Source organism: Vanacampus margaritifer, chromosome 3 (genome assembly GCF_051991255.1).
Source record: "Vanacampus margaritifer isolate UIUO_Vmar chromosome 3, RoL_Vmar_1.0, whole genome shotgun sequence".
In the NCBI taxonomy this organism is placed as follows: domain Eukaryota; kingdom Metazoa; phylum Chordata; class Actinopteri; order Syngnathiformes; family Syngnathidae; genus Vanacampus; species Vanacampus margaritifer.
In genome coordinates, this window is record NC_135434.1 from 14499085 (window position 1) to 14526030 (window position 26946).

Below are 26946 nucleotides of genomic sequence, written 5' to 3' on the forward strand. Positions count from 1 at the left end.
AAACAGACTAGTCATACATGTATGCACCAAAAAAATGGGTTCCTTTAGTCATTTATTCTTCACAAGGGTTGCGGGTGGATATATTTTGTTTGATTTAATCTTCAACATGTAAAACAGTCCGACATGTATGCACAAACGAATGGGTTCTTTTAATCGGAGATGGGAAGTTCCTCCAGGGTCATGCATATGTCTCGCAGATTTTCATCCTCCATCCAGTTTATTTTGCACGCCAACAGAACTCCCTACACACTCACACAAAAGGGAAAATTTGCTTATGTCACTCCCTTTAGGCAAACTTAAAATAAATTATCTGAAATTTAGTACTCAAGTTTTTTTTGTGCGTTTTTTTTTTTTACCCTAAATACATCCTGCCCCATGATGACCATCTTTTGCAATTCTTCCAGGTTTGTGCGGCCTTTCTCCATGACAGCTTTGTACTTTTCTGCATCCGGGTGCACCTTCTTCACCTTCAAGTCTTCAATCTCTTTCATTTTCTCATGCATGAGACGCTTTATCTCTACACGCAATGCAAACATTTTATTACCGGTAAACATGTTCTGTGAAGAAAATGTTTGTTGTAAACCATATTTACTAACCAAGCCTTTTTTTCTGGATGTTTGTTATTTTATCTTGAAGAGCCCTTGATTCCTTTCACGTAAAAGGAAAAATGAGAAAACATATCAGCACCCAGGCTAGGCTAAATAAATCTTTCCATTTAGAGAACACCTTCTTCAGAAGAAAAAAAACACACCCACATACGGTGAAAGTTATTTACCTGCTGAACAGTTTTTGTGCGAGAGCAAAGCCTCATGCAGCGATCAGTGACGGCTTTCAGTTCACTGAAAACACAACAGTAAACAAGCTGACATGCAACATTTGTCATAAATCTACTTTGTTTCTGATAACTTACTCAGCCTCTGAATTATCTCCTTTCAGCTTCTCTGCAATGGCATGCCACATCTGCATTCTAAAACACAGCTCGAGTCAGTGATGACCGTATACGAATAAATGCAGCTGCACAATTTAATGGGATCCAATACAAATTAATTTGTTTGTGTTAAACGGGAAGTCAGCCCAATTTTTTTCTTGAAAATATGTTATATGTGCCCCCACCAGTGTAAATATGGCATTCTGATTAATATTGTGTTTGTAGAATGTGAGTTAAGCAGCAAAAACAACCCATTTGTATCCATCTCAGGGGGCGGCCAATTGGCCACTTGCTGTCGACCGAGTTTCTCAGGGCTCAGGTAATGACCAATCATGGCTCAGTTGCAGAAAACAGGTGAGAGGAAGAAAACAGCTGAACTGTAAATGGTCAATATCTGAGCCCTGAGCAACTGTGATGTAATTTTAAGGTGAGACCAATTGGCAAAATGGCCGTCCTGAGATGGATAAAAGTTAAAAACGGATGGATTTGGCTGCTATTCCACAAACACTGCGTTTAGACTCGTGAGGCTGCATAAAACATAATTATTGCAAAGAAACTTTTGGGGTTGACTTCCCCTTTAACAATCTCATGTAGATTGGATAAAACTGTATTTGAATAAATGATTCAAATAAAATGCATTGCATATAAGTTAATTTGTACCTAAATAAATCTGTGAACTTATTTATAAAGTGTAGCCACCTTGCGCTATGTCATTCACTACAATAATAAATATATTGTTAGACTAATATCACTTTGACAATGACTTAACTAGTGGTTCACCTGTGCAAAGCCAATGTGGTGCTAAAAAGCCGCGCCTTGATTTTTTCCAGGTCAGTGACATTGCCTGCCCTGTAAAGACAAACATCTGAAAAAGCATCAGCTATTCAACAACAGGACGACTGGTCAACCAATCAAACACTCACAACTCTCTCTCTGCTTCAGCCGCAGAGCGTGGTCTCAGGTTTTTGCCTGCAAGAGAAAAGCTGATATTCACATTTGTTCTCAAGACAGGAATTTGTCAAAAAGGGATGGAAATGATACCATACCTCTGTTAAGTTTGACTTCCATCTCAAAACACAGGTTAAAGAGCTGCTCTTGTATTCTGAAAGTGTCAATAAATACAATAATAAAATATGACATACTAGGATACTTGTTATTACAGTGGCTCACTTTAGCATGTCTAGTGAGGTGTCTGATTGGCCATTGCATCCATCGTATACGACTACGTCCTCCTCTTGGTTGATGTTTGCCGTATTGTCAGATGGCTCCATTACTACAGCTTGGCAGAAACAAATTCGAATGTCAGGATGTGGCGGGATTGAGGATCCAAAAGCAAAAAGTTGTTTAGTTTCCCAAAGAACGCTAACAAGACGCATTGAATCATTAACTCTTTCACTGCCAGACGTTTTCAGAAACGGGTTGTCCCCACTGCCAGCCGATTTAAGCATTTTGAGTGATCTTTCAAGGTCCACAGAAAATGTTGTGTTTGGACTATGGAAACACACATACTACCAAATGAAAGATTGGACTCTCAGCTTTCATCAGAAAAAAAAAGTTTGTTTCTACCTTATTCCGTTCTTCAGTAATCAACAATAGAAAATGGTTACTTTCACCGAAATGCTCTCTTTTGAAACAAAAAACGGAGAAAAAGAGCTTTTTGTGAAACGATGTTATTTCATGCACTCTAGTGAATTGTACACTTCTTTTTGTCCATGAATGATGCCACAAACACCTAAATAGTGCTTTACTTCTGTAAAACGCTTTCACCAACAATGAAAAAGTGTTTTTTGATTGCAAAATACGTTTATTTCCATTCAACAGTGTAACAATTTGACAAAACAATTTCGCAAACTATTTCCAAATGTGTGCAACTGTGGTACTACTTACAATTATGTGGATGTTTCAAATACAGTTTTTCCTTTTGTAACGCTCCCCTGCGTGCAAGGAGACGCCGCTGGACTCGTACAACAGTTTACTTTCACTTTCACATTGGTCCGTTTTGCGTGCAAACGTTACACTTTCTTGACGGCCTTTTTTTCCGGGGAATAAAAAGCAAGTAGCAGACTGTACACACTCCTCCGATGAATATGCATTGGACTCGGGGCACTCTCCGTCGTCCGATCGAACGTCCGCCTGTGCGTGCTCGGTTGCGCTCCGCGTTACGACACCGTAATAGCCGCCGCGTCAGCGGTTCCAATTTCGCCGTCAAGCTCGGATTCACCTTCATCATCATCGAGTATGATCACCGTCGTCATCAATGCACTATTTTAGCGTTGGTCGATGCCTTTCGTCTTGTAAGTGTAGAGCTGCTTGCAAACGCTCGCCATTGCCCGTTCCCTCCTCCATCTAGCTCCATCTAACGTCTTCTACTGCCGCGTCAATGCTTTCCAACCACGGAGTCACCCTCATCTTCATCATCTATGATGATCATCGTCAACAATGTGCTTTTTCAGCGATGCTTTTGGTCTTTGAAAAAAACGTCTCGGGTGTGAGATCCTCGCGACCGGCCGCCATTTTTCCTTTGTCTTCCATTCTCATCTCCTGCTCGACGCTCTAGCTCCGCCTCTACTGACGCCCACCCGATCTTGTCAAAAGAGAGTCATCGCTGCCCTCTAGGGGCCAAAAATAGTCCTTAGGCACAACAGACAGACTTGAAACTTTGACCAGACATGCGGGAGGGTTTCCTCTACCCGTTTCAAAAAAAAAAAAAAAAATCATTGGATGACGTCTTTTGACGTCATTGGCAGTGAAGCGTAGGTTTTTACTTGACGTCTTTAAACGTCAGTGGCAGTGAAAGAGTTAATACTAAACACGAAAAAAGAAAAGAAAAAAAGCAAGAAACAAACCAACAAAAGTGACTACAGACTCACCACAACAGGTAAGTCCACGGTCGCGGCTAAATATCCACTTCGTACAATGAAAGTTACCTTGGTAAAGGAGAATCTAATGTTGAAAAAGCGTACTGTCAAGGGCTAATGATGCAGCAACCAGCGCAAAAAAACCCCAAAACAATTAGCACACGTTTTATGCTATGGTCTATTTTCGTTATTTTCAGCAAAACAAACATCAGCGTACGTTGGTTACATTGAATTGACCCGCCCGGAAGTGACATATTTAATTGCGTCATCACCGCCAACGATGGCCCGTCAGAGGCATAAAATGAAGCTGCTGCCACCTGGCGTCTCTAGAAGCATAAACATCCATCCGCACAGCCATTATACGAACTACTTATCCTGAATCAACACATGGAACTGCTTCTTTTCTGTTAGTGCGTATGGATTTAGCTTCATTAAAAATAACTTAATAAAATGAAGTTTGTTTATATTTCAAATTCTTACACACGTATAAAGAAATAAAAACAAGGAGTAAATTCCATACTAATAAATGTAAATGATAAAAATAATTAGCACAATGGCAGCTACAATACAATTATTCAATAGTAATAATTGCAACCCCTCCATTAAGTGATTTTTATTTTTTATTTTTTACAACAAATTAGATAAAAGGTCAAATTATATCTTGACACATTTACCACTTTTCCCACCGTCTTTGAAGGCATCATCATTTATAGTCTGTGGTCCGGTGGTCAGCTGAGCTGACATGTATAGGTAAACATGTCAACGTTATTGGCTCAGAGGAAACGCTAACCTCACAGAAGACTGCGGGACTCCTGTTTTCATGGCGGCATTTATTTGCGTTTTAAGGATGTATTGTGGGAATGTTTGCATCAGTTTACTGTGGTAAGGATGAGAAACAGTGCGTTAAAAGCGTTAAACAGTGCGCACTTGCGCGAGATGCTCCAATGCTATGCTAATGATGAAGCTAACGGACACTGGCTGCCTGACATCCAAGTGGATGGAAATGACACCGCACTATTCCCATAACACCCACCTAAGCGAAGGATGGTCGGACGAGCTAGTCAGCTGTTGGTAAATGTTTTTAACTCCACCAGAGCCGCGGTGATGCCTTCATGCGCATAGCGGTGTAGTTTCATCACTTTGCAGAGATGTCATTCACAATGGAGGATAATTTCGAGTCGGGCTGGGTTGCCGTTCGCCCAAATGCGTTCGAGGAGAAGGAGAAACACAAAATTGTCTTTATCGTAGCCTGGAACGAAGTGGAAGGCAAATTTGCCATAACGTGTCACAATAGGACGGTGCAGAGAAGAAGCTTTGGCGCCAGTGGCAGAGACCCTGCGTCGGAGGATGGAGACAAAACAAGATGGCCCGGAAGTCCCGCAGGAGACAAAGTGTCCAGGAGCCTCGGCTCAGGAGCCAGAGAGGCTGCGGTAAAAGGCCTTAAAAGCAAGCTCCCAGGTTCCAAACTAAGCCCTGTTAAAATCAAAACTGTGGTCAACTATGTGTCATCTCACGTCAGTTGTGATGCAGAGTCACAGCGACAGGAGCAGCTGCCCCCTGTGGACACGTTGGACCTGGAGGATGTTCTGAGCCGGGAGGACTGCAGCTGGGCAGGCCTATTTTCTTTCCAGGACCTACGGGCTGTCCATCAGCAGCTCTGCTCGGTCAACTCGGAACTGGAGCCCTGCCTCCCCGTCTTTCCGGAAGAACCGAGCGGGATGTGGACGGTGCTGTTTGGACAGGCGGAGATCCCCGAGACTGAAATGGATGAGCTGTGCGCCAAGTTGCAGCTCTACCTTGGCCATGCGCTTGATATATGCGGCTGGAAGATCCTTTCGCAGGTTCTGTTCACGGAAAATGATGACCCAGACGAGTACTACGAGAGCCTGAGCGAGCTGAGGCAGTGTGGATACGAAGAGGTGCTTCTCCGGGAAAGTAAACACCTGCAAGAGGTGAGAGCTTCTTTCCACTCTTATCACTTTCCCATGGTCAAGTTGGTGCGCTGGTGATGAACCAGAAGGTAAGAGTGTAAAAGAAAGAGAATGTTGAAAATTGGTGATCATTTCACTCTTAAAAAAGTGCAGTGTGGCTACTATAAGCAAAACTAACATATCACAACAGTACTTGAAGGTAAAGTTACCCCCCCCAAAAAAATCTTTCGGTGCAGCCCCAACTAGTCTAAATATGGTATTCTGATTAATATTACATTAGTGGAGTATAATTTAAGCAGCAAAATCCAGCAGTTTTGATCAATGTCAGGAGGCGGCCATTTTGCCACTTGCTGTCGACACAACCAATCACAGCTCAGCTTCAGAAAACAGGTGAGCTGTGATTGGTCGGTGCCTGAGCAACTGTGATGTCATCTTCAGTCTTCAGCAAGTAGCAAAATGTCTGCCCTGAGATAAATAAAAACGTCACTCTGGATTTTGCTGCTTAACTCATGTTCCGCAAAACGTCATGTTTAGACAAACACGGTCACATATAATATATTATTGTCAAGAAATGTGTAAGGTTAACTTCCACTTTAATTCTCCTTCACAGCTCACAACAGCTAACTTTACACTCATTTGCTGGCGCCCACGTCATTCGCCAGGTCAGGCCCCAGATTATAAAGCCTCAGACTCAAAGTAACATATTTTTTAGACAAGTGGACAATGTTTAATACTTGCACCTCACATGCACATTTTGTTCATGCAGAATACATTTTTATTTGATGACACAGTAATAAATAAATGGGAAAAATTGTTAGAAAAATCGAGTCCAAAAATATTTGGTAGCTGCAGTCATGTTTGGAAGTGAGATGTAGCGGACGTTGCTATAATACTATGCAAGAAAAAAATACAGTTTTGCTTTGTTAGACCATCACATCAGTATCTCCGTTGATCCTTTATCTTTAAAAATGGCACTTTTAATCCTTAGATCTGTCATTCCTAGAGAAGCATTACCTCTTCTGTAACGATTTTGGAACTTGGCAATCATGATTAAGTCCCTGAACCCACCATTGGATCATAATGAAACAATTCTGGCATATGCAGGAAGTGGGTATTTGATCTGCATTGATTGTTGGGCCTTTGCGAAGGTCTGTGTTCATTGTAGTTGTTTCTGTAATGGGATTTGCTTGTTTTTGTCTTCCACCAATCCCACAGTGTAACTACCCACATCCATCCATTTTCTATACTGCTGACCCTCATTACATAGTGTCTATCTCAGTAGTACACGGCACAGAAAGATAAACAAACATGCACACTCAAACCTTTGGCCAATGTGAAGACTTGACTGTGTGTATCAATTGCTGTAGCGTAACAATCACATAACTTCAGTTGTTGTTGTTGGTACAGTATATTCTTCCCCAACTTCTATTCTCACATTTTTCTCTTAACGCCACTATAGACTGCTCCTTAGTCTAAGTAATGTAACAATGCCACATAAAGCAAAATGTGTACTGAGCTCTTTTATTTAACAGGCTAGTCTAGAGCGATTGATTAACTGCTTGTTGTATGAACAGAATGACTATTAATACTCATTGACTGTGTGTTGATCGATGTATATACTCAACAGAATGCACTTTGAACAGCACCATAAGCCCTCTGAATAAGCTGGTGAGAGGCTGCATCAGTGGATGAAATAGCCACGATTAAAATCATTTACTTCTCACTGTTATTAAAAGGGAAGTCAACCCCCCAAAATTTGTTAATATAATATTAATGTTCATGCAGCCCTGCTAGTCTAAATACGATATTGTGGTTAATATTGCGTCAGTGGAATAAGAGTTAAGCAGCAAAATCCAGCAGTTTTTTTTAATCAATATCACAAGGCGGCCATTTTGCCACTTATTGTCAAGTGCAAATTACATCACAGCTGCTCAGGTCTAAGGTAACAACCGATCACAGCTCAGCTTCAGAAAACAGGTGAGATGTGATTGGTCGTTGCCTGAGCCCTGAGCAACTGTGATGTCATCTTCAGTCGACAGCAAGTAGCAAAATGTCTGCCCTGAGATAGATTAAAAACGTCACTCTGGATTTTGCTGCTTAACTCATATTCCGCAAAATGTCATGTTTAGACAAGTAAGGTCACATGTAATGAATTATTGTCAAGAAATGAAGTGGCAAAATTCATCACCCATATTCCACAAATGTAATATTAATCAGAATGTCATGTTTTAAACTAGTGTGGTCACATACTGTATAACATATTAAGAAATGTTTAAGGTTGACTTGCCCTTTAATTCAGATATGCTCAAAACAGCTGTAACAACAAAAACATAATGTCACTTATCCAATAAATATTTGTTAAAGATTATTACACCTTCTCTGTCTGCTTTCTGTCCAAATTGTGGTAGTGAAATGAGGCCACAAGAAGACACATCACAATGCGCGCACACATGCACACACGCTGTCCTATCGATCCTCTATGAGGGTTGACTTATTTCAGGGCTTCATTTAGCCTGTTCAGTCTGGCAACAAAAGTGTGACTATTGATCTTTCTCCCAGTAGTAGATCACATTCAACATTGAGTGTTTGCGCTTTGTTCTGCTGGCAGTATTTACAGATACGCAAAGCATCCTTCTTTTAGTCAGTGGAGTGTGCGTTTCTATTGATGGATTAATAATACAGTATATTTTTTTTCCACTATGCTCTTTGTATGCTATAATATTATGGTGGCTTGTGAATTTACTCTGACTTTTAGATTTGACAGACTATAAAACCCTGTAGAAAGTCTTGCTACAACTTGCATATGTTTGATCCCATTCCTTGCAGCTTCTGGACAAACACAGGAGCATGGACAGCATGGTTGACTTGTTGGACCTTTATGAGGAGGAGGACCAGGCCTACGGATGCTTGCTGGAGGCCTCCACCCAACTGTACCAGTATCTGCTGCAGCCATTCCGAGACATGAGGGAGCTAGCCATGCTGCGGAGGCAACAGATCAAGGTAACACACTTACACCAACATGCCAGGCAAGTTTTTCTACTTAAATCAATGCCTTCAAAAGCATAAAAAGGGCATCGTATATCCATCGTATAAGTATCACATGCTCTCTTCAGTGTGTTGTGAATGTTATGTGCCAAGCAAAAATAATTTCAATAATATGTGTGTTCAAGAAAATATAAGAAGAAAATCTGCTGACTATTATTTTAGTTAGATGAATGTTCTCCACTTTTTTTGATGCCATATTCATTGAGACTGACTCAACAGCGCCTCTGCTGGTTGCAATAGTGCACTCAATATTGACTCAAGTGCTTAAAGAAAAAAAGAAAAAGTAGTTTACTTGTTTTTATTATTAACAATTCGACCTACCCACACTGTCAGCAGAATTCTTAGCGATGAACGAATTGATTGTAATGCCCCTAATTACTTTACAACCCCCACCACTATAAATACCTCTCTGACTGTGTCTAACTTGTGCAGGCGTGCCCAATGATGTTTTTAAAGAGCACTTGAACGTCGAAGTGGGCAGTGAGTGACGTTCAGTGGATCTCCAATTACCTGCCGACTCAGAGACATATAAATAAATTATGGTTTGTCTGCTGTTATCGGATTACGCCGCAGATAAAAAAAAAAAAAAGAAGAAGAAAAAAAAAGAGCTGAAATAAAAGTCTTAGGTTCCACCGAGATTTGAACTCGGATCGCTGGATTCAGAGTCCAGAGTGCTAACCATTACACCATGGAACCACCTGTTCAATAGTTCATCCGAAGATGCAATTTTACCGCTTGTGGGAGTCAGTTGCCTTTCCCAGCTGTCTTCAGGCAAAAGGCAGACTACTCTGTGGACTACCTGCCAGTTCATCACAGGGCACATACAGAGACGGACAATCTTTCACACTCACATTCACACCACTGAGTAGAAGATGAATCCACGTTACCTACACGGAAGTCAGGCAAATGAGCAGTTACACCAACGGTGACTTGAAACAATATCATTCTTAATTAATTCAAAAGCCCTCTAAAGTTTTTTTTTTTTTTTTTTTACTTACATTTGACAAACCACAGAGAAGAGTGCTGTTAACAAACTTGGCACATTTGAATAAATAAAATAAAAAGGCAAGTATCATATTTTTTTCAGCACACTTTTTTTGTCACAGTTTGGCTTGTCCTTCAACGTATACTCAGGTTCGACTCGGATTGGCACCCAAAATCCCTTGATGTTGACCCTCTTTTGTCAGTTGCATTACCGCCAGAGGCCACCAGGTCATACTTTGTCCACACCTGGCATATACTCATTAGATTCTAAATTCATATTATTCCATGCAGTTAATCCTATGAAAAATGCTTCTTCTTTTTTTTCAGTACTCTGCCGCTTTCACTTGAGAAAACAACTTTTAGTGTCGTTGTGGTTTATTGGTGAACGCATAACGTATCAAGCTTAACCCTCTCTCACCAGATCTCCATGGAGAATGATTACCTGGGCCCGAGGCGCATTTATACCCTCCAGCAGGAGGACACTGATTGGCAGAGGAAAGCTCAAGAAGCTGTCCTTATTATCCAGGAATTCACTGTAAAATACTTTGAGACAACTGCGAAAGCACAGAAAGGTTATCTATCTATCTATCTATCTATCTATCTATCTATCTATCTATCTATCTATCTATCTATCTATCCATCCATCCATCCATCCATCTACTAGATAGAACTTCCCTAAAATGACCACTAGATGTCTCACTCTCATCCTTAACCTACTGTTTATCTAATTAACTCAATCTTTGATCTTATTAGTTGCTTACATTCACTTTGATAATTTTCTTTGTGTGTGTGTGTGTTTGTATGTTTACAGGAGTTTATGAGCGTATGAAGTTGGACCAGCGCAAGTTTGGCAAGGCCTCATGGACAGCAGCGGTGGAGCGCATGGAGAGAATCCGCTACTCTGTCGCCAAGGAAACCCTGCAACTGCAGAGAGCCCGAGAGATCAGCCTGGAGCAGAGGAAACACACCCTTCGAGAGGAGGTATGCAAAAGGGACTTTTCCATAACATTTAGCCATACATGAATATGAGCTCCTCCGCTTAGATGCAGAGCCTATGTAGCAGCGAGGATGCGATGATCCTATTGGACCACATGGAGTCGCAGTACTATGAGCTGCAGCTCCAACTGTATGACATCCAGGCTGAGATCCTTCAGTGCGAGGAGCTGCTTCTCACCGCTCAGCTAGACAGCATTCGAAGACAGATGGCAGGTATGAGTTCATTCTAGCAGGTTGAAAACTTGCTCTCATCTTCAGTGTGTTAAGTAATTATTGTTCCATAGCCTGCTGTGTGTAGAAACGTGCTGATCAATGTGCAAAAATATACACAACATATAAGAGACTTTTGTATATTTATTCAATTTCAAACTGATAGGCTATAACTTAAGTGTGAATTGTAGATATTTTCCTCTTAAAGGGGGGTATAAATGTTCAAATGTTGCGTTTTCTTGTAACCATACAGTATGCCTGCTGTTTTCTTTTATTGTAATAAATACAAAATAAAAACCAATGTGGCATTTGCGTACGTGTTTGCAGAGCACCAGAACGAGGTGGTGTATTACGACACTTTTGAAAGCGCTGATGATATAATGGAGGAAGACACTGCTGAGAAGGAAGAACTGCACCGGCTTCAAGTCAGCGCGCGACAACTGGAAGCGCGAAGGGGACGCATCACTGCCAAGCGCTCCTACCTGAAGAACAAGAGGGTGTGCATTGACTTCATGAATTTAACAACAAGGCCTTAATTGGTATTAAATGTCGTAGATCAGTCTTTCAAATTCAAAAGTCTTGTTAAGTTCGATTTTATCATCGTAAATAGTCTCAAATTTCCAAATAAATGAACATTCTTAGAAAAATAATTGAGCAAATGACTGTCATGGTAATATCACACAATCTTGATAGCGTAGCAGAACCAACAAAACAATGATGCGGTTTTAGTTGGTACTCTTAATAGCAGATGCACTGTAGAAAATTTGGGCAACATGGGACATTGGGAGCATCGTGAAGTTGGTCTTAAATGTCATTTCAAATGGAATTTAAAAAGTCTCGAATCTAACCTGCCTTAAGCTGTAAATGTTTAAGACTGCATATCTCCACCAGGTTCAAAGGTCTATTTTCACCAAATGGACAAAAATGATGCGGCACACATCTTAACCTGTTAACAATCCCATATTGAAATTTGTATTCGAACTCCTTTGGGAAGTCCATAATATACCATGCACCTGCACGGTCCTAATTAAGTGTCCTCTTGTCCTTCTGCAGGAAATCTGCGTATCGAACCACATTAAGAAACAGCAAATGCGTCAGAGCACACAGAAAGACTCCTTATCGCAGCAGATCTTACAGGTAGAAGATTATTTTTCTATGAAGCACCTTGTTAGACACACGACATGCATCTGTGTATTTTGTCACACTGAATTTCACAGCCGATGTACGATGAAGAGGAAGATGAGAGAAAGAATAGCCGAGTCCGTCAGGAACGACAGCGGACGCTTGATAGACTTCGCACTTTCAAGCAGGTACTCTTGATGGCGTGAGCTGGAATTCCCCTTCTTTTTCCCAGCTGATCTTCATGTGTGTGTGTGTCCAGCGCTACCCGGGTCAGGTGATCCTCAAGTCCGCGCGTTTGCGTGCGGCCCACAATAGAAAGCGAGAGCGCGGCCGGATTATGCAAACGGATGGTGAAGGCGAAAGGGAGGAGCGTTGCAACCCCGGTCCGGCCCGCCGGCCCTTGCGCCTCAGCACCAGCGTGCAGACGGACCCCAGCTCCACGCTCACCACACAGCCCGTCACCGGCCTGGCAGCACAGTCGCTTCCTCCTCTGCCCGTGCCCAGTCCCGCAGACTCCTTCTGCTCTCCTTGCTCCCTTTCGTCACTGCTGGCGTCCCCGGCCTCAACTCCGCCTCCACCCCCTCCTCTGCCTCTCCTGCCAATACGAGAACAGGTGTCCCCCTCTGAGAGCCCGGGCAGACAAGCGCAGAAGGCTGAGGGGCGCCCTCACTCTCCACTCGGCCCCTTCCATCCTCGCTTCTTTGACAGCAGCCAGCTGGTGAGCGCCCGCAAAAAGCTGAGGAAGACTCCGGGCTTTGAGGGCCACAACAGACAAGGTACTGCGACCATATTTGGCGTTCTGGTTTCTTTTCAACCAGCCTTTTTCACTAGTCCAGGGGTCAGCAAGCGTTACTGTCAAATGAGCCATTTTAGGCCAAATAAGTAACAAAAAATCTGTCTGGAGCCGCAAAACGAAACAGTAGGTGCGTTTCCATTACAGTTGTTCGCAAAAATAAAAGCGATATTGTACTATTTCGATAAAGTACAATTTTGACTTGCCGGTGTTTCCTTTTAAGAGCGTTTTGCTTCTGAGGCGCAATTCTCATAATCTCCCATCTCGCGGGATCTCGCAATTCCGTAGGAGGTGCTCATGATGGAAGAGAGACGCCCGGAGTTCTTAATATTACTTTAAAAACATCTCCCTCCCCTCTTCGGGCAGGTTCGGGCATTTGATGTTGGCGCTTATAACGTGGTCGGATAGATTTCAACGACAACGTGCGCCATGTGTCGCTCGTTTGGCCATTTCTCATGCAACGATATGGAACGTGCATTGAACGGCGGCATATTTGCTCCATAGCTGAATGGCTTTGTGCTTAAAAAAACTTGTTATCCCCTCCGGAAGCAGCTCCGACACGAAAGCGAGTGGCCCCGTACTTCCTACTTCTTTTCTTCCGTGCTGGGCGGAAGTCACATGACTACAGGGAATGCGCAAAATGTGTTTCCATTACACTTTTGCGAAATACTTCTATTTCAACACGTCTCAAAAACCACCTCCATGAGAGCGTAAAAACGTTTGCGATATTTGAGAGTTTTTTCGAAAATCTCGTGTCCATTACCAGCTTGCCTTTTGCGCAAAACTCAGGGTAATGGAAACGCACCTAATGTGTTAATGTTAGTCTTATGTACTGAGAGCTAATTAGAGCTTCACCATAACAAATACTTTGAGATTCATTTTCTTTTACCTTATATCTTCTGTTTTTTGTTTTTTTTGTTTTGGTAATTTTTTTAATGCTTCGTTTTTCATACATTTTTAGACTTTTCTGCCTTTCTGTCAAATATTTTCAGCAATTTTATGAACATATTAGGGTGTTTTTCTGCCGCTCTTCTTCCTTTTTTGGACATTTAATGGATATGTTTTCTTTGCTATACATTTTCTGACATTTTTGCCAATTTTTGGGACCCTTTGGTAATTTTCGTGATTTCTTCTATTGTTTTTGGACATTTTCATGGTTACTTTTTGAACATTTTCTTTCCTGCCTTTTCTTATATCAATTTCCTTACTTTCAATTTTCTGAATTTCATAGCATTTTTCAGGATTTTTTTTCTTTTGGTTTTAGACATTTTGCAGCTACATTTTGAAGGGGGGGGGGGACAATTCCAAATATATTTTATGGTAATTTACTGTCTTCCTCTTTTTTTTTACATTTTATGGAATATTTTTGACATTTTATTTTGCTATCAACTTTCCGACATTTTTGCCAATTTTTGGGATACTTTTGTAATTCTCGTGATTATTTTTGGACATTTTCAATAGTTAATTTTTAAAACCTTTTCATCTATATTTCATCTCTTTTTTCTGACAACTTAAAATTTTAGACTCCGACTCCGAATATTTAATTATTCTTTTTTTCTGAATCAAAATAATAAATTCATTTAAACAATATTTCATCTAAAAAATAAATATGTAAAAAAAAATAATTAAAAATTTTAAAAAAATTAAATTACTGCAGTAGTCGGTATCAGAGGCAGTTGCAAACCATTTGCACTGATCAGTGATCACAACCCGAGAGTGTTGGCGATTTTAGAGTATTTTCACTGATTATAAGACCCACAGAATGTTGTGTTATATAATTATTAATACACCCAATCTACCAAGTTGGCAAATTAGCTTTTTTTCCATCTAAAATGGTGCACTGCAACCTTCTGCTGGCAGTTTGGCTCATTACTTCAAACGCTTGCAGTCTAAAATGGAGCATCAGACCCATATCAACCCCTCCCAAAGAAAAAAAAAACGTATCTAACGACATAACTCGACCTTGGCACTGATCAAAGGAATAAAACCCGTCATTTCCTGCCTCCTACTACACAGGGAGCTCCCCTATGGACGAAGTTCTGGCCTCCCTGAAGAGAGGCAGTTTCCACCTGAAGAAGGTCGACCAACGGGCCATCCCTCCTGCTGCCCAAAGCGACGACGACTCCAACAGCATCTTAGCTCAGATCCGCAAGGGGGTCAAACTGAGGCAAGTCCCCCCTCAAGAAAGAAAAGGCCAGGAGGAGATCGCTGCCTCCAGAGACCCCCTGACCAGGAGCATCTATGAAGCGCTTCGACGAATCAAGGAGGCCTCGCCGGAGTCGGACTCTGATGACGACGGCTTAGGTGGGCCGGACTGGGAAAGCTAGAGTTTGAAACTAATGACACTACACAGTCACATATAGGAGTGCATTTCCGTCCCTCATGGTACATTCTACTCCGCTGTACCCTATTGGAATAATTATTTGACTTTGTGCGCTTTCCAGGTCCAGAAAAGTGCAGGTATGTTCCCAAAAGCGCACTACCTTTGAGGTTACCATCTAGTGACATTGTACCTCTAAAGGGCCAAGCCATTACTTGTATTACACCACACCTGACTACGCATAGTGACATCACAAAAGGGCGGGAAGGGTCGCACTAAATATCACCAAATATAGGTCACCCTATTCATTTTTTTATTCAAATTTTCCACGCTGCACAAATTTTCCACAATTATTGTACTGTATACTGTCACACTGTAATGATGCCATATTTATTTATCGTTATTCAATCGTAGTTTGTAGCCACATATACACACGTTTTATGAACCCGCTGCACTGGCCCTTAATATGAAATTCCAGCAGAATTGACACTGACAAAAACGTTTATGGGCTCGGTTTGTAAATTGGGGTCATATGGATTATAGGAATGCAAATCCCTCTGATTTAAAATGAGATCACATGACCAACCATTGCCATGAATCATTACCATTGTCACCATCTTAAAATTGTCTGTAAGGGGGCGGGCGCTGAACGCGGGCGTCACATACGTGATGTTCCGCAGGGGATATAAGCGACACGCTGCTTGTCTAATGTGACATTGCACATAAGCAGTAAATCCTTTAGTATGTCACCAGATTCCATCCCCCCTCCCCCCTCCTGTCCTCTTCTGGCTTCATCACCCCCATGTTCCTCATCCAGCGAGGATGACCATCTGCTTAACTGGAGCCGTAGAGAGCATCACTTCACGGGTTATGGAAGGAGCGAAACGTGTCATGTGAAGGCTTTGCAAAGAACTGTAGGAGATTCCCGAGTTTTTGTATAGAACGTGGGAGGCTCTCCAGCACTCACTGATGACTGCTATTTATTCACCCTTGCTTCTTTCCACACACACACACTTGAGTAGGCAGTCACGCTCAGCTGGAAGTGAGTTACTCACTCACATGCTACCCACACGCTAAGTTGTCAGCCAACGTGTGCAGAAATGTTAATGGCCACATTATGCAATGATTTGACTTAGAGCAGCTCCATTATTATTGTTTTAACATTCTCACCTCAAGCTCCAGAACTCACTTAACCCTGGAGAACCCAAGAACCCTTTTCTTCTTTGGAAAATTATGAATTATACATTAAATGACTGCCATAAGTTCACTGAACACCAAAATATATGTTTTTTTCAATTTTAACCCTTTTTTTAAAACTTGTTCAGAGTTGCTAATTCATCAAAAAAAAAAATAGATATATATAACAAACTCCAAGGCATTCTGCAACATGATATGAAATAGATTAACAAAAAAAACACAATTTCACCATCTGATGGTTTGCTGAGAAGATGGTTTTGTTTGGATTGATTTCCAGCTCAACAAAACAGCATGTTGCCAGCCATCTTGTCACCACCACTCTGGCTCATGTAAGTGCAATATTCATCCACTAGATGGCCCCATGCAGGGGTCAGAAGTGGCACTCTGGACTTTTGAAGTTAAATTTGTAAAAAAAAAAAAAAAAAAAGGAATTTGTTATTTGGGTAGCAGAATTTATAGGGGCCAAATTTGACCCCGTGGGTTCTCCAGGGTTAAAAGTTATATTGCTTTTAATATGCTGACTTAATTGTCAACAGTAAGCTGAGTGAGTTTCAAATCCCAGATTGTGGAACACATGGCTCGTTCAGTGCCAGCCCGGTTGAAATGGATCTTTGACGTCTATAGCCGCCATTGGCACTGAATGAGTTAATATTGGGCTATTGCTAAAAAAAATGTGGCTACTAACCGAGTAAAGTGACTACAGCATGTACTCTCAATATTCTTGTTGCGCTTGTTGCTCGACATGCACGGATCACCAATGTACCTTTCTCATTCTAAAGTCCGAACAAAAGTTTACAAGTCTGATTGGCAGACAGCGGCTTGTCTGTCACTGTCGGCACAATATCTAATGCATGAGGTTAAACTGCTTCTTGGAATCTTAACCCTAATGTACAAGCACATTCCATACCCTCATGTCACATAAAACTGAGCAGGATCAGCAATCCTATTGCCAATGAATAGAAAGCAACCTGCGCAATTCATCTTGTGAAGCACTGTGATCCAGATGACATACATTCTTTCCTAACAAGCTTTAATGTAACGTCAGCTGACTGTATTTGCTTTGCATGTCATTGATTCACATTTGTCTCTTCCTCACTATTTTCAGCCAAATGTGAACATCTTTTTTTTGTTGTTGACTCGCGTGGCCTGACTAGATGTTATTCCGGTATAAAAAAAGGCACTTGAAAATGAATAATCACCTCACACAGCAACATTTAAATGCTTCGACATGTTGCCCCAATTTTGTTTGTTTTTACAACCTTGACCTGCATTTAAATAAAACCTTGCAATGCAAATACATTCAGACTTATTCTTATTTTGGGTTCTTCCGTTTGTGTTTTGGAATACAAATCATTCAATTCTGCACTTGGTTCAAAATCATCACCATTTTCGTTCAATGTTGGAACAGGTCTTAGCAGTCTACAAACATCAGTATCCTGAGGTACGTCTTTAATATGAGTTCAAAATTACTTTAAATAGTCAAAAATATTGCCAGTCTTCTCATACCTCTAAATACAATAATGTTACCTACATTAAATACCATACATTACAAAACAAGAAAACGAAAAAAGCTTCTCATATCCACTACTGTACAAAGGCATTCGTCAGCAATTAAGCACGTTTTATAATTCAGGTGTTCCACCTCAAAAGTCAACATTTGGGTAACGTCTCGGTAAATGGGCCTTATTCCAGTGTATTAACCTATGCAACTAACTAGTTTAAATAGAGAATTATGATGTGAAAGTCAAATCTAGATACATCACGTGGTTAAAAAGTGTTGTTACACAGTGGAAACGAGGTGCTCAATTCATAATGTGAGTTAGGACTGTAGAAGTTGCAGCATCTTGTGTGAGGTTTTAAAAAAATTTGGAGACCTTGAAAGTCAAAGGCAAAGATTTCCAGAAGAAGCTGTGGATTAATAATAATAATTAACCTGCTATACTGTATATATAAGAGTATTGCACTGTTATGTATTTTCAGTATCGATAAAAACGAGAGGTTGCCATCGTTTGCTTACAAAGCCAACTCTACGGTAGCTCTTTTTTCATGGGTTAATACACAACAATAAGTCACTGCAGATTGTTACTGCATTTGCCTTCCATTCATTTACATGTATACAAAGTTGTCGTATATGGTTCTCTATATCATACAGCGGCATATTTTGGTCACCTAGCTAGAAAAAAAATAACACAAATGAGATTTCATCACGGTGAGATCAAGTTGTCGTGATGAGATTTAAGGTCTTCATCGACCTTAAATTGACAATTCTGAGCTTTCGTTATAATTACGTAGCAAGTCAAAATGGCGGTCTTATTCAGCGACGTCCATTGAAAAACATTGGACTTTGGATCATTGTAATTTGATTTGCGAGGATTATTTTGATTTCAAAACGTGATGAAATATCGTTTGACTACTATAACAATCTACCTGTAGAGGCAAAAGCACAAAATGAACAGAAATTGGACGTAATTGGTTTGACGCTAGATAAATGTCCTTACAAACAGCCAAGAGGCACTTGTACATTATTATATTAATATGAAAGAATCAAAACCGCATGTGTTCTATACAATTTTGTGCTTAGGTCATCTGAATATTGGACATTATGCCAATAATGTAAAAACTGTCCCATAGAAAATTTAAATGTGTGACATGCGAGCTAAGACTGGCCAAAGACTAGCTAGCATATGGTACGCTAGCTAGCATGGAGCTGCGGTGGTTTGATTTTGGGTTGAGTTAGCCTGGCTACACAACTTTAACATTCTAAAGAAAGAATAGGACATTTGTGACAATCATCAAGTTGGACAATTAGAGTGATGTGTCGCCTATTTTGATTTAGTTAACCCATATGTTTGCCCTGTTGCTAAGAGTAAATAAAGTAAGTAAATGTCACTCATAGGAGAAGTGCTTAGGAGGTGCTCACTACAAAGCACTGTGGCTTTTTGGTAAATTGGCGACTTTAACCACGTCATAACTTGACATGTCGGGGGGGGGGTTCTGATTTTCTTTCTTGCTAGGTGACCCTAATACACCGTCATAATATCACTATTATATCCAGTGTAAAAAAACAAAAACAAAAAAAAGTTCTGTGTTCACTCATAGGAGTGATAAGCTGGGTCAGTTTCACTTAGGTTTGGAAGTTGCTTCACACACAATAAGTAGATAGAACACTCTAGAAGCCCTTCATGATGCACCGCTTTGACCAGCAGGGCTGCCACACAGGTTAGCGGTCAACAGCAGTTCACTTCCTGTTGGTCGGGGGTCAGGGGAGGGGGGAGGGGCGATCAGCTGCATTGATGCGTGTGCAGTCCACTTGAAGAAAAAAAAGTACCTGATAGAATGACACAGAGGTGTTGTACAGAGCCTGTCTGGTATTGCTCAGTGTGTGTGTGTGCATGTGTCGACCCTCGATGTCCCCAAAACACGCGCTCTCACGGCACAAACACACACATTGTATGTACAAAGATTCGGTATGTCCACTGGCTTGTGCTCGGAAGGCACACTTTGAAGCGGAAGGTCAAAAGCTACACACACACACACACACACACACTCACGCCACACTGAGTTTGGCAGGAAGACAGCTCAGTTGCCTGCGATGGTGGAAGCAGTCTGGATGCGAGTCACTCTCCGACCCGGTCACACGGCACTCCCATATTTCCGTGTGGTACAATAACATCGAAGCAAACTTTCCAATCTTCTGTCAAGCAGTGGGGATTTTACATGAAGGGCAAGTGGGGCAGTACCTAACCAGATACAGCAGATGGCACTGTGGTGAAAAAAGATGTTAGCTATTCTCTCGAGCCATGTACAATGCTGAGCTTGTTAACACGGTCAAATCTTATTTTAACCTTATAGTTTTGATTTTATATATATATATATATATATATATATATATATATATATATATATATATATATATATATATAATCTATATGATATATGTTTGTGTGTGTGTATGTTTTAGGGGTGTCAAAATTAGTGCATTCATTTTGAGTTAATTTAACGTTCCTTTAACGCTACTATTTGATTAATGGCGGATTAACTTCGAAAGCTTGTGCTGAGGGAATTCCAGTTGCAACGCAGCAGACACATCCACATCAAACTTTAGCAGTAATAAATTTAATAATGCATATATTTGTGGAGACTGGGGTCAAGTTGTATTTGACAATTTTAAAAATGTGAAGAATTTCACAAATTACTTCATGTTAAAGATTAGATAGCTATTAATATGAAAAAAAAAATGCATTAAGCCGTCACCACCGTCTTACAAATGCAATTATGCCATCTAGTGGGAGAAAAATGACCTCAACACAATTCAATATCACACTCGTTTTTTCCAGTACAGTATATCTTTTTAATTTTAACTCAATTTTATGAATTATGAAATTACTGTATCAATAAATAAAAGCAGCCATATTTCTATTAGTTTAACATTTTTTCTACTTTCATGTTAACAAAAGTATGAAAACTTTGGGGGGGAAATGTTATTGTACATTTAGAACAGATATAAAATTTGCGATTAATCATGTGTTAACTACTGAAGTCATGTGATTAATTACGATTTAAAAATGTTAATCATCTCACACCTAGAATAACCGACAATTAAAAGAAAAAATATATATTTATATATATTTTATTATCCTTAGATTTCATGGAGAAAAAATATTTGGAATTAATGGGTGGTAATGTGGTCCATCTACTGTAAAAGGTCAAGGTCCCACAAATTTTTATTTTTTTATTTTTTTCATATAAAAGGCCACTGCAATCACGTAGAATTAAGAACTGCAAGTAGTGGCTTAACTTATTGTAATGCAGTTTGGTGACAATTCTGTGCGTCCAGACTTGTTTGTCTCGTTTGGGGAAAGTCGCCCTTTAATACTCCGGTGCTATGACACTTGCTTTTTCTGTACAGACGAGTCACTTTGTGTCGCGTGAGGACACTGTTTGAGGAGATTTGGCAGCTATGGCGACATTTTTGTTGTCTTTGAGCGTCTTAACAATTACAGTATTTCCACATGACTTTCCACATCTGTCAGGGGCGAGTGGAGAGTGGGGCGCTGCGCTGCTGCAAGTTATGATGTAGTGTAGTTCGAGCAGTCAAACAACAGATGGCACCGAGGCACAGTTGTTAAGTGGGAGTGTGCACGTGGGCGTGTGAGGGTGGCTTGGAGTTCGCTTACAAGCAAAATGATCACTTCAACAAGAAGCCAATGAAAATCCGTGCATCGTTTGTTCTTTCCGTTTTGAATTGGCAATCGAAAATCATCAAAGTAAAACGTGATGTGGTTTTCAGAATTCAATTTGAGTTTCATTAATTGGTCATGTTTTTCCCCCCAATTTTAACTAGATATTAAAAAAGAAACACCAAAATTTAAATATTGATTGATTTGATTGCTTGATTTTAAATTTTAATTTCGAAAGCAAAAATAGAATACAGCACAAGACACAAATCGAAAAATTGCCTGTGTACAGTATTTGTTTTGGCTTACCGGAAGTTGTCACGGCAATATTTCTCATACTGACCAGTAGATGGCGACAGAGTGTCAACCGTTGAAAATCACGGTAGAATAGCCTAATTAACTCATTCACTGCCATTGACGGCTATAGACGTCAAAAATTCATTTTAACTATTTCTATTAGTTTGACATTTTTTTCCACTTTAGTTAACAAGAGTATGAAAACCTAGGGAAAACAATTGTACATTTAGAACAGATATAAAATTTGTGATTAATCTTTAGTTAACTACTGAAGGCATATGATTAATTATAATTTTAAAAAATTAATCGCCTGACGCCCCTAATTAAAAATAAAATAAAATACAAACTTAGGGGCGTTTTTATGTCCATAGCCATCAATGGCAGTGAATGAGTTAATTTGTAGGCTCCGGGAGCACTTTTCTGGTTTGTGTGCACAGTTTGAATTGGATGTTGGAGTTTGATTTATGCTCCAGGTGGAGGAAAAATGGAGATGCTGTCGCCATCTACTGGCCATTTTGAGAAATATTGTCGGCAACAAATTTAAAACAAACAAATGCACGAACCATCTTTTGATTTGTGTCAAATTAAAACCGGAAAGAAGGAATGGTACACGGATTCAATGAGTCTCCTCATCTGAGCTGCAATCGGATTTTCGGGGGCTCTCAATTTTGCTGGAAGGTGTCGTGAATGCTTGTATGGCTCCTCAATGAAGACGTGTGGCAGCTCCTCTTCTTAGCTGGCCTCCTCTATGAGTCGGGCCAGGGTGTCTCTGAGCTCTGTCAGCTCAAAGATCTTGCCGTCCAGCAGCTCCAGCAGCGTTCGCAGGCTCTTCCGGAAATTCTCCTGCTCCTCCTGAGTCTCCTCCAGCCGCTGCTCGGCCCCCGCCAGCTGCTGCTCCAGCACCCGACTGCGTAGCTCCGTCTCCTTTTGAGGGAAAAGCGAAAGGCAAGCTTGTGACATTTGGGACATGACCAGTGTAAAGAAATAAAGAAACAAAACGGACGAGGGCTCACCTCAAGTTTCTGGGCGAGGGTGTCTTTCTGCTCCATGAGGTCATTCATGTTTTCCAATTCTTCTTTTAGCTTTTCCATTTCCTGGAAAACCACAAGATAGGTTAAAACGGTGTAAGACGAGAGTTTAAAGTGCTGCCTCGGACACAAACTCGCCTCTTCTTTGTCCCTCAGGGTTGCCTCCAGTTCCTCGATGGTTTGGTTGAGTTCTGTCTTCTGAGATTTGATGGCCGGGCTTTGGTTGCTCTGGCATTCGAGTTCTGTCACCTAAAAGGACAAAGTTGAGGATTGAAATGGATCATGATCACAACAAGCGCTCTTATTCATCTGAACGCCAAAACTCGTCTTCACTTTCCCCTAAAAGCCTCTCATGTTGAGCGCTTCATTTTGGCACCAAATATATTTCGCACAGCAAAAAGAACAAGTCACCTCGCTGCGCATAAAATGAAGCATTCGCGTGCCCCCCCCCCAACCCCCCGCTTACTCGTTTGTGTAGTCTCTCGGCCTCCTCCTGGTAGGCAGCCAGTTGTTGTTTCCACTGTTTGACGTTGGCAGTGGACTCCAGCAGAGCTGCTGTTAGCTTGGCATTGTTCCCCTTCAGTGCCTCCAACTCGGCTTCCCAGTGTTTTGTCATGGCCGGGCTGCAAGACACAATCGCAAACTGACACCAATTTTCTTTCATTCTATTGTCCATCTGTCATCTGTTAATCCATCATCAATTTTATTTTATTTTTTTTTTTTCTGGAGAGCTCAGTATTGTTTATTCGGTAATTTTACCGATTTGACATGTCATCATCATTGCTCTCGCTCTTTTTATTTATTTTTATTTTTTTATTTAAAAAAATAATAATTGGTATGTGGGTGAGAATGTGCATGTGTATGTGCGTGTGTGTGTGTGTGTGTGTGCGTGCGTGTGAGCGTGTATTCATTAGTTCACCTAAAACCTATTAAAAAATCCCATTTCGTTCACCTAAACCGAACACTTCCAGCCAGAGTCGTGAGGCCGTCAGGAGACCCGAGGAAGGACCAAAGAAAAGAAAGGAAAGTGAAATCCAGCACCGACCAGACACCACCCACCACCCACCGGGCCACCAACCAGAATCCATCATCAATTTAATCTACACACCTTTTTCCTATTCATCAATCCATTCACCTACTTAATTAACCATCATTCATTCATCCATTCACCCACATAGCCATCAACATTCACCAATCCAGACATCCTCACAAAGACTGCAGTCGGCACCAAGACAAGACAAGCCATCTCGCCATCTAGTAGCTATCGGACAAATCGACTGTAATCCGAGATTATAGCCCCAGACAGTCTGAGGCCTAATCTGATCAAACTCCATGAGAAGATGAGTGCGATCGGGGGAGAAAGTGATTGATTGACGTTCATGATTAAGAGTAGTGTTGTAGTTCTCAAGATTGGTCTCGACCTCGAGACCACTTTTAACTCATTCACTGCCATGAATTCATTAAAAAAAAAAAAGATTATCAAAAATTAGGGGCGACAGGCAATTGATTGTAATTAATTGCATGAATTCCTTAGTTAACTCACGATTAATCACAAATTCTATATCTATTCCAAATATTAAAAAAAAATCTAGGTTTTCATTCTCTTGTTAATAGAAGTGGAAAAAAATGTTTAACTAATAGAAATAGTTCAAATGAATTTTTGACGTCTATAGTCGTCAATGGCAATGAATGATTTTTTTTTAAAAAAGAAGAAAACATTATTAAAAATTTGGGGCGTCAGGTGATTAAATTTTTTAATCGCAATTAATTGCATGACTTCACGAGTTAATTCACAATTAATCACAAGATTTGTATCTGTTCTAAATGTACAATAAAAAAATTCTAGGTTTTCCTACTCTTGTTAACAAAAGTGGAAAAAAATGTTAAACTAATAGAAATAGTTCCAATGAATTTTTGACATCTATAGCCGTCAATGGCAGTGAATGAGTTTTAAAGGGTCTCGTCTCGAAGTTGATTTTACTCAGTTTACGGATTTTTTTTGTTGTTGCCAGTATTAGTCTACTGTGATCAGTTAGAAATGCAGAATGCAGGTGCTACCCTACCTTCCTGGTGTCATGAAGACAGGTAAAGTAAACATTAAAGGGAAAGTCAACCACCCCCCCCAAAAAAATATTGACAATAATATGTTCAATGCAGCCCCACTAGTCTAAATACGGTATTCTGGTTAATATTAGTGGAGTATGAGTTAAGCAGCAAAATCCAGCAGTTTTATCAATATCAGAAGGCGGCCATTTTGCCACTTGCTGTCTACTGAAGATGACACCACAGTTGCTCAGGTCTTAGGTAACAACCAATCACAGTCAGCTTCAGAAAACAGGTAAGATGTGATTCGTTGTTGCCTGAGCCACGAGCAGCTGTGATGTCATTTTCAGCCGACAGCAAGTGGCAAATGGCCGCCCCCTGAGACGGATAAAAACGACTGGATTTTGCTGCATAACTCATATTCCATTAATGTAATATTAACCAGAATGTCATGTTTAGACCAGTGAGGTCACATATAACATATTATTGTCAAGAAATGTTTAAGGTTGACTTCCCCTGTGATGTCATTGAATAGGCAACAAGTGGCAAAATGGCCGCCCCCTGAGACAGGTAAAAACGATCGGATTTTGCTGCATAACTCATATTCCACTGATGTAATATTAATCAGAATGTCCTGTTTAGACTAGTGAGGTCACATATAAGAACATATTGTTGACTTACCCCTTTAAGGCCACATCAAGAAAGTTTACGCCTGTATATGCCCAACAACGTTCGCTTCTTTTGCACTTCTCCATCATCACAAACACACACAGTTATGTACATGCAGATTTCCACTATTTCCAATGGCACCCACTCTGTGAGCAGTAAAGAAGAAAAATCCCTCATCTAATTCACTCTACACTCCTACGGCGCCTTCACTTCTTACACAACAGCCGCCCCCTCTCCGAGTGCAAGCGTGTCCGTGTGTGACGCATAGGAGGGAAACGACACGCCATCCTACACATATGAACTGACAGACACACACACACTCACACGCTGTCACCAAAGCACGTCAATGTATAAACCCCACACAAGCACTCGGAGAGCAGGAGAGCAGGCGAGACGTCAAGAAGTGAAGACGGAGACGGACGGAGAAGGCAAATGCGAGCGATGGAGAAATAAGTGGAGAAAGATGGCGGAGATGATCGTTGAATGAGTCTGACTGGAGGTTCAATTTTGGGGTCACGTGGACGGTAAGTGGTCTGTTTTACATTAGTTGTGCTAATCTACTACCCTGTTGTATTATGTTTTGCTTGTAACCAAATCATCCTCACCTAGTTTTTAAAGTTGACCATTATTTGGCTGTTAAAGTTTTTGTGAACTATTACTTCTACGATGTGGCTCAAAGTACAGTAGGATTTTTTTTTGTAATAATTAATTTTGATTGTTTAGATAGTTTGCACCCACTGCTTCAAATTCCATAACCCCCGAATAAACCATGATGTTGTTTTGTGCTTTAGGGTTAGAAATCAACACAATGTGTGTGATTCCGGAGCCTTTTCCGCATCACACGTGCGCTGGCTGACGTCGCAGCACCGTCAGGTTACTTCTTCCCCCTCACCGAGCGCCTTCAAGGAGCAGTTGCCATGGCAGCAGCGGAGGAAGGCGCTCACGGCGCCGTGACGTTTGGCATACGCAACGCCCCCGTTCGCTCAAGACCACCGCCGAAACATCAAGCGCTATAAAAGCCGTCTGTCATCCTCCGCTTGCTGTCTCTGTCCCGAGCACCCACGCGCAAGGGCCTACGCTTGCAAAAATTTTTATTTTTTTTTAAATCCATCTGATTCCACACACAAGGGTTAGCGCACAAAAGCACCAAAGGAGTGCCGGTTTACGCACAGAAGTTAAAATAAGTACACAAGTCGTCTCTTTTCGCTATCAATTCAACCAATGGTGGTTCTACATTGGATGTAAGGGGCAGCTGTCTTTCCTTCTAAAGATATATTTAATACAGAGCAGTGATTCACTTATTAATTGTGTAGAAATAAAATGATTTTACAGACTAATCTTTGTTGTG

At 40.9% G+C, this 26946-nt stretch overlaps 3 protein-coding genes, 1 long non-coding RNA gene and 1 other non-coding gene across 10 annotated transcripts in view; 2 read left to right on the forward strand and 3 right to left on the reverse strand.

Moving 5' to 3' along the window:
• Positions 1-18: 18 nt before the first annotated feature.
• cenph (centromere protein H) lies at positions 19-5440 on the reverse strand. 5 transcript variants are annotated; one of them, XM_077562163.1, is made up of 10 exons: positions 4820-5440; positions 2099-2207; positions 1975-2030; positions 1852-1897; positions 1709-1777; positions 911-967; positions 776-839; positions 597-648; positions 357-517; positions 19-242 (listed from the first exon to the last, which is right to left on the reverse strand). In XM_077562163.1, exons 2-10 carry the CDS (start codon positions 2197-2199, stop codon positions 150-152), a joined length of 699 nt encoding a protein of 232 aa, XP_077418289.1. In that variant the 5' UTR covers positions 2200-2207; positions 4820-5440; the 3' UTR covers positions 19-149. The 5 variants fall into 5 exon arrangements, with proteins under 5 accessions (XP_077418289.1, XP_077418290.1, XP_077418288.1 ...); XM_077562164.1 differs by lacking the exon at positions 4820-5440 and adding an exon at positions 3799-4100 and having other exon boundaries at positions 2099-2201; XM_077562162.1 differs by lacking the exon at positions 4820-5440 and adding an exon at positions 3856-4099.
• Positions 3687-17679, forward strand: LOC144049329 (junction-mediating and -regulatory protein-like). Its single transcript, XM_077562150.1, has 10 exons — positions 3687-5738; positions 8544-8717; positions 10168-10318; positions 10558-10727; positions 10790-10955; positions 11280-11449; positions 12006-12089; positions 12170-12262; positions 12334-12850; positions 14884-17679. The coding sequence occupies exons 1-10, from the start codon at positions 4935-4937 to the stop codon at positions 15192-15194; spliced, it is 2640 nt and encodes an 879-aa protein (XP_077418276.1). The 5' UTR covers positions 3687-4934; the 3' UTR covers positions 15195-17679.
• On the reverse strand, positions 9387-9458 carry trnaq-cug (transfer RNA glutamine (anticodon CUG)). The gene has a single exon. It is a non-coding gene; the product is annotated as a tRNA-Gln (tRNA).
• A 139-nt stretch (positions 17680-17818) lies between the features above and the next one.
• homer1b (homer scaffold protein 1b) overlaps positions 17819-26946 on the reverse strand; it is a 35171-nt gene continuing 26043 nt past the window's right edge. For both annotated transcript variants that reach the window (XM_077562156.1, XM_077562155.1), the window contains 4 exons: positions 23353-23509; positions 23025-23135; positions 22872-22952; positions 17819-22782 (listed from right to left, as the gene is read on the reverse strand). In XM_077562156.1, coding sequence (XP_077418282.1) covers positions 22591-22782; positions 22872-22952; positions 23025-23135; positions 23353-23509 — 541 coding nt within the window. In that variant the 3' untranslated portion in view covers positions 17819-22590. The remainder of the gene's footprint in view (positions 22783-22871; positions 22953-23024; positions 23136-23352; positions 23510-26946) is intronic.
• Positions 25854-26935, forward strand: LOC144049334 (uncharacterized). Its single transcript, XR_013293539.1, has 2 exons — positions 25854-26122; positions 26390-26935. It is a non-coding gene; the product is annotated as an uncharacterized LOC144049334 (long non-coding RNA).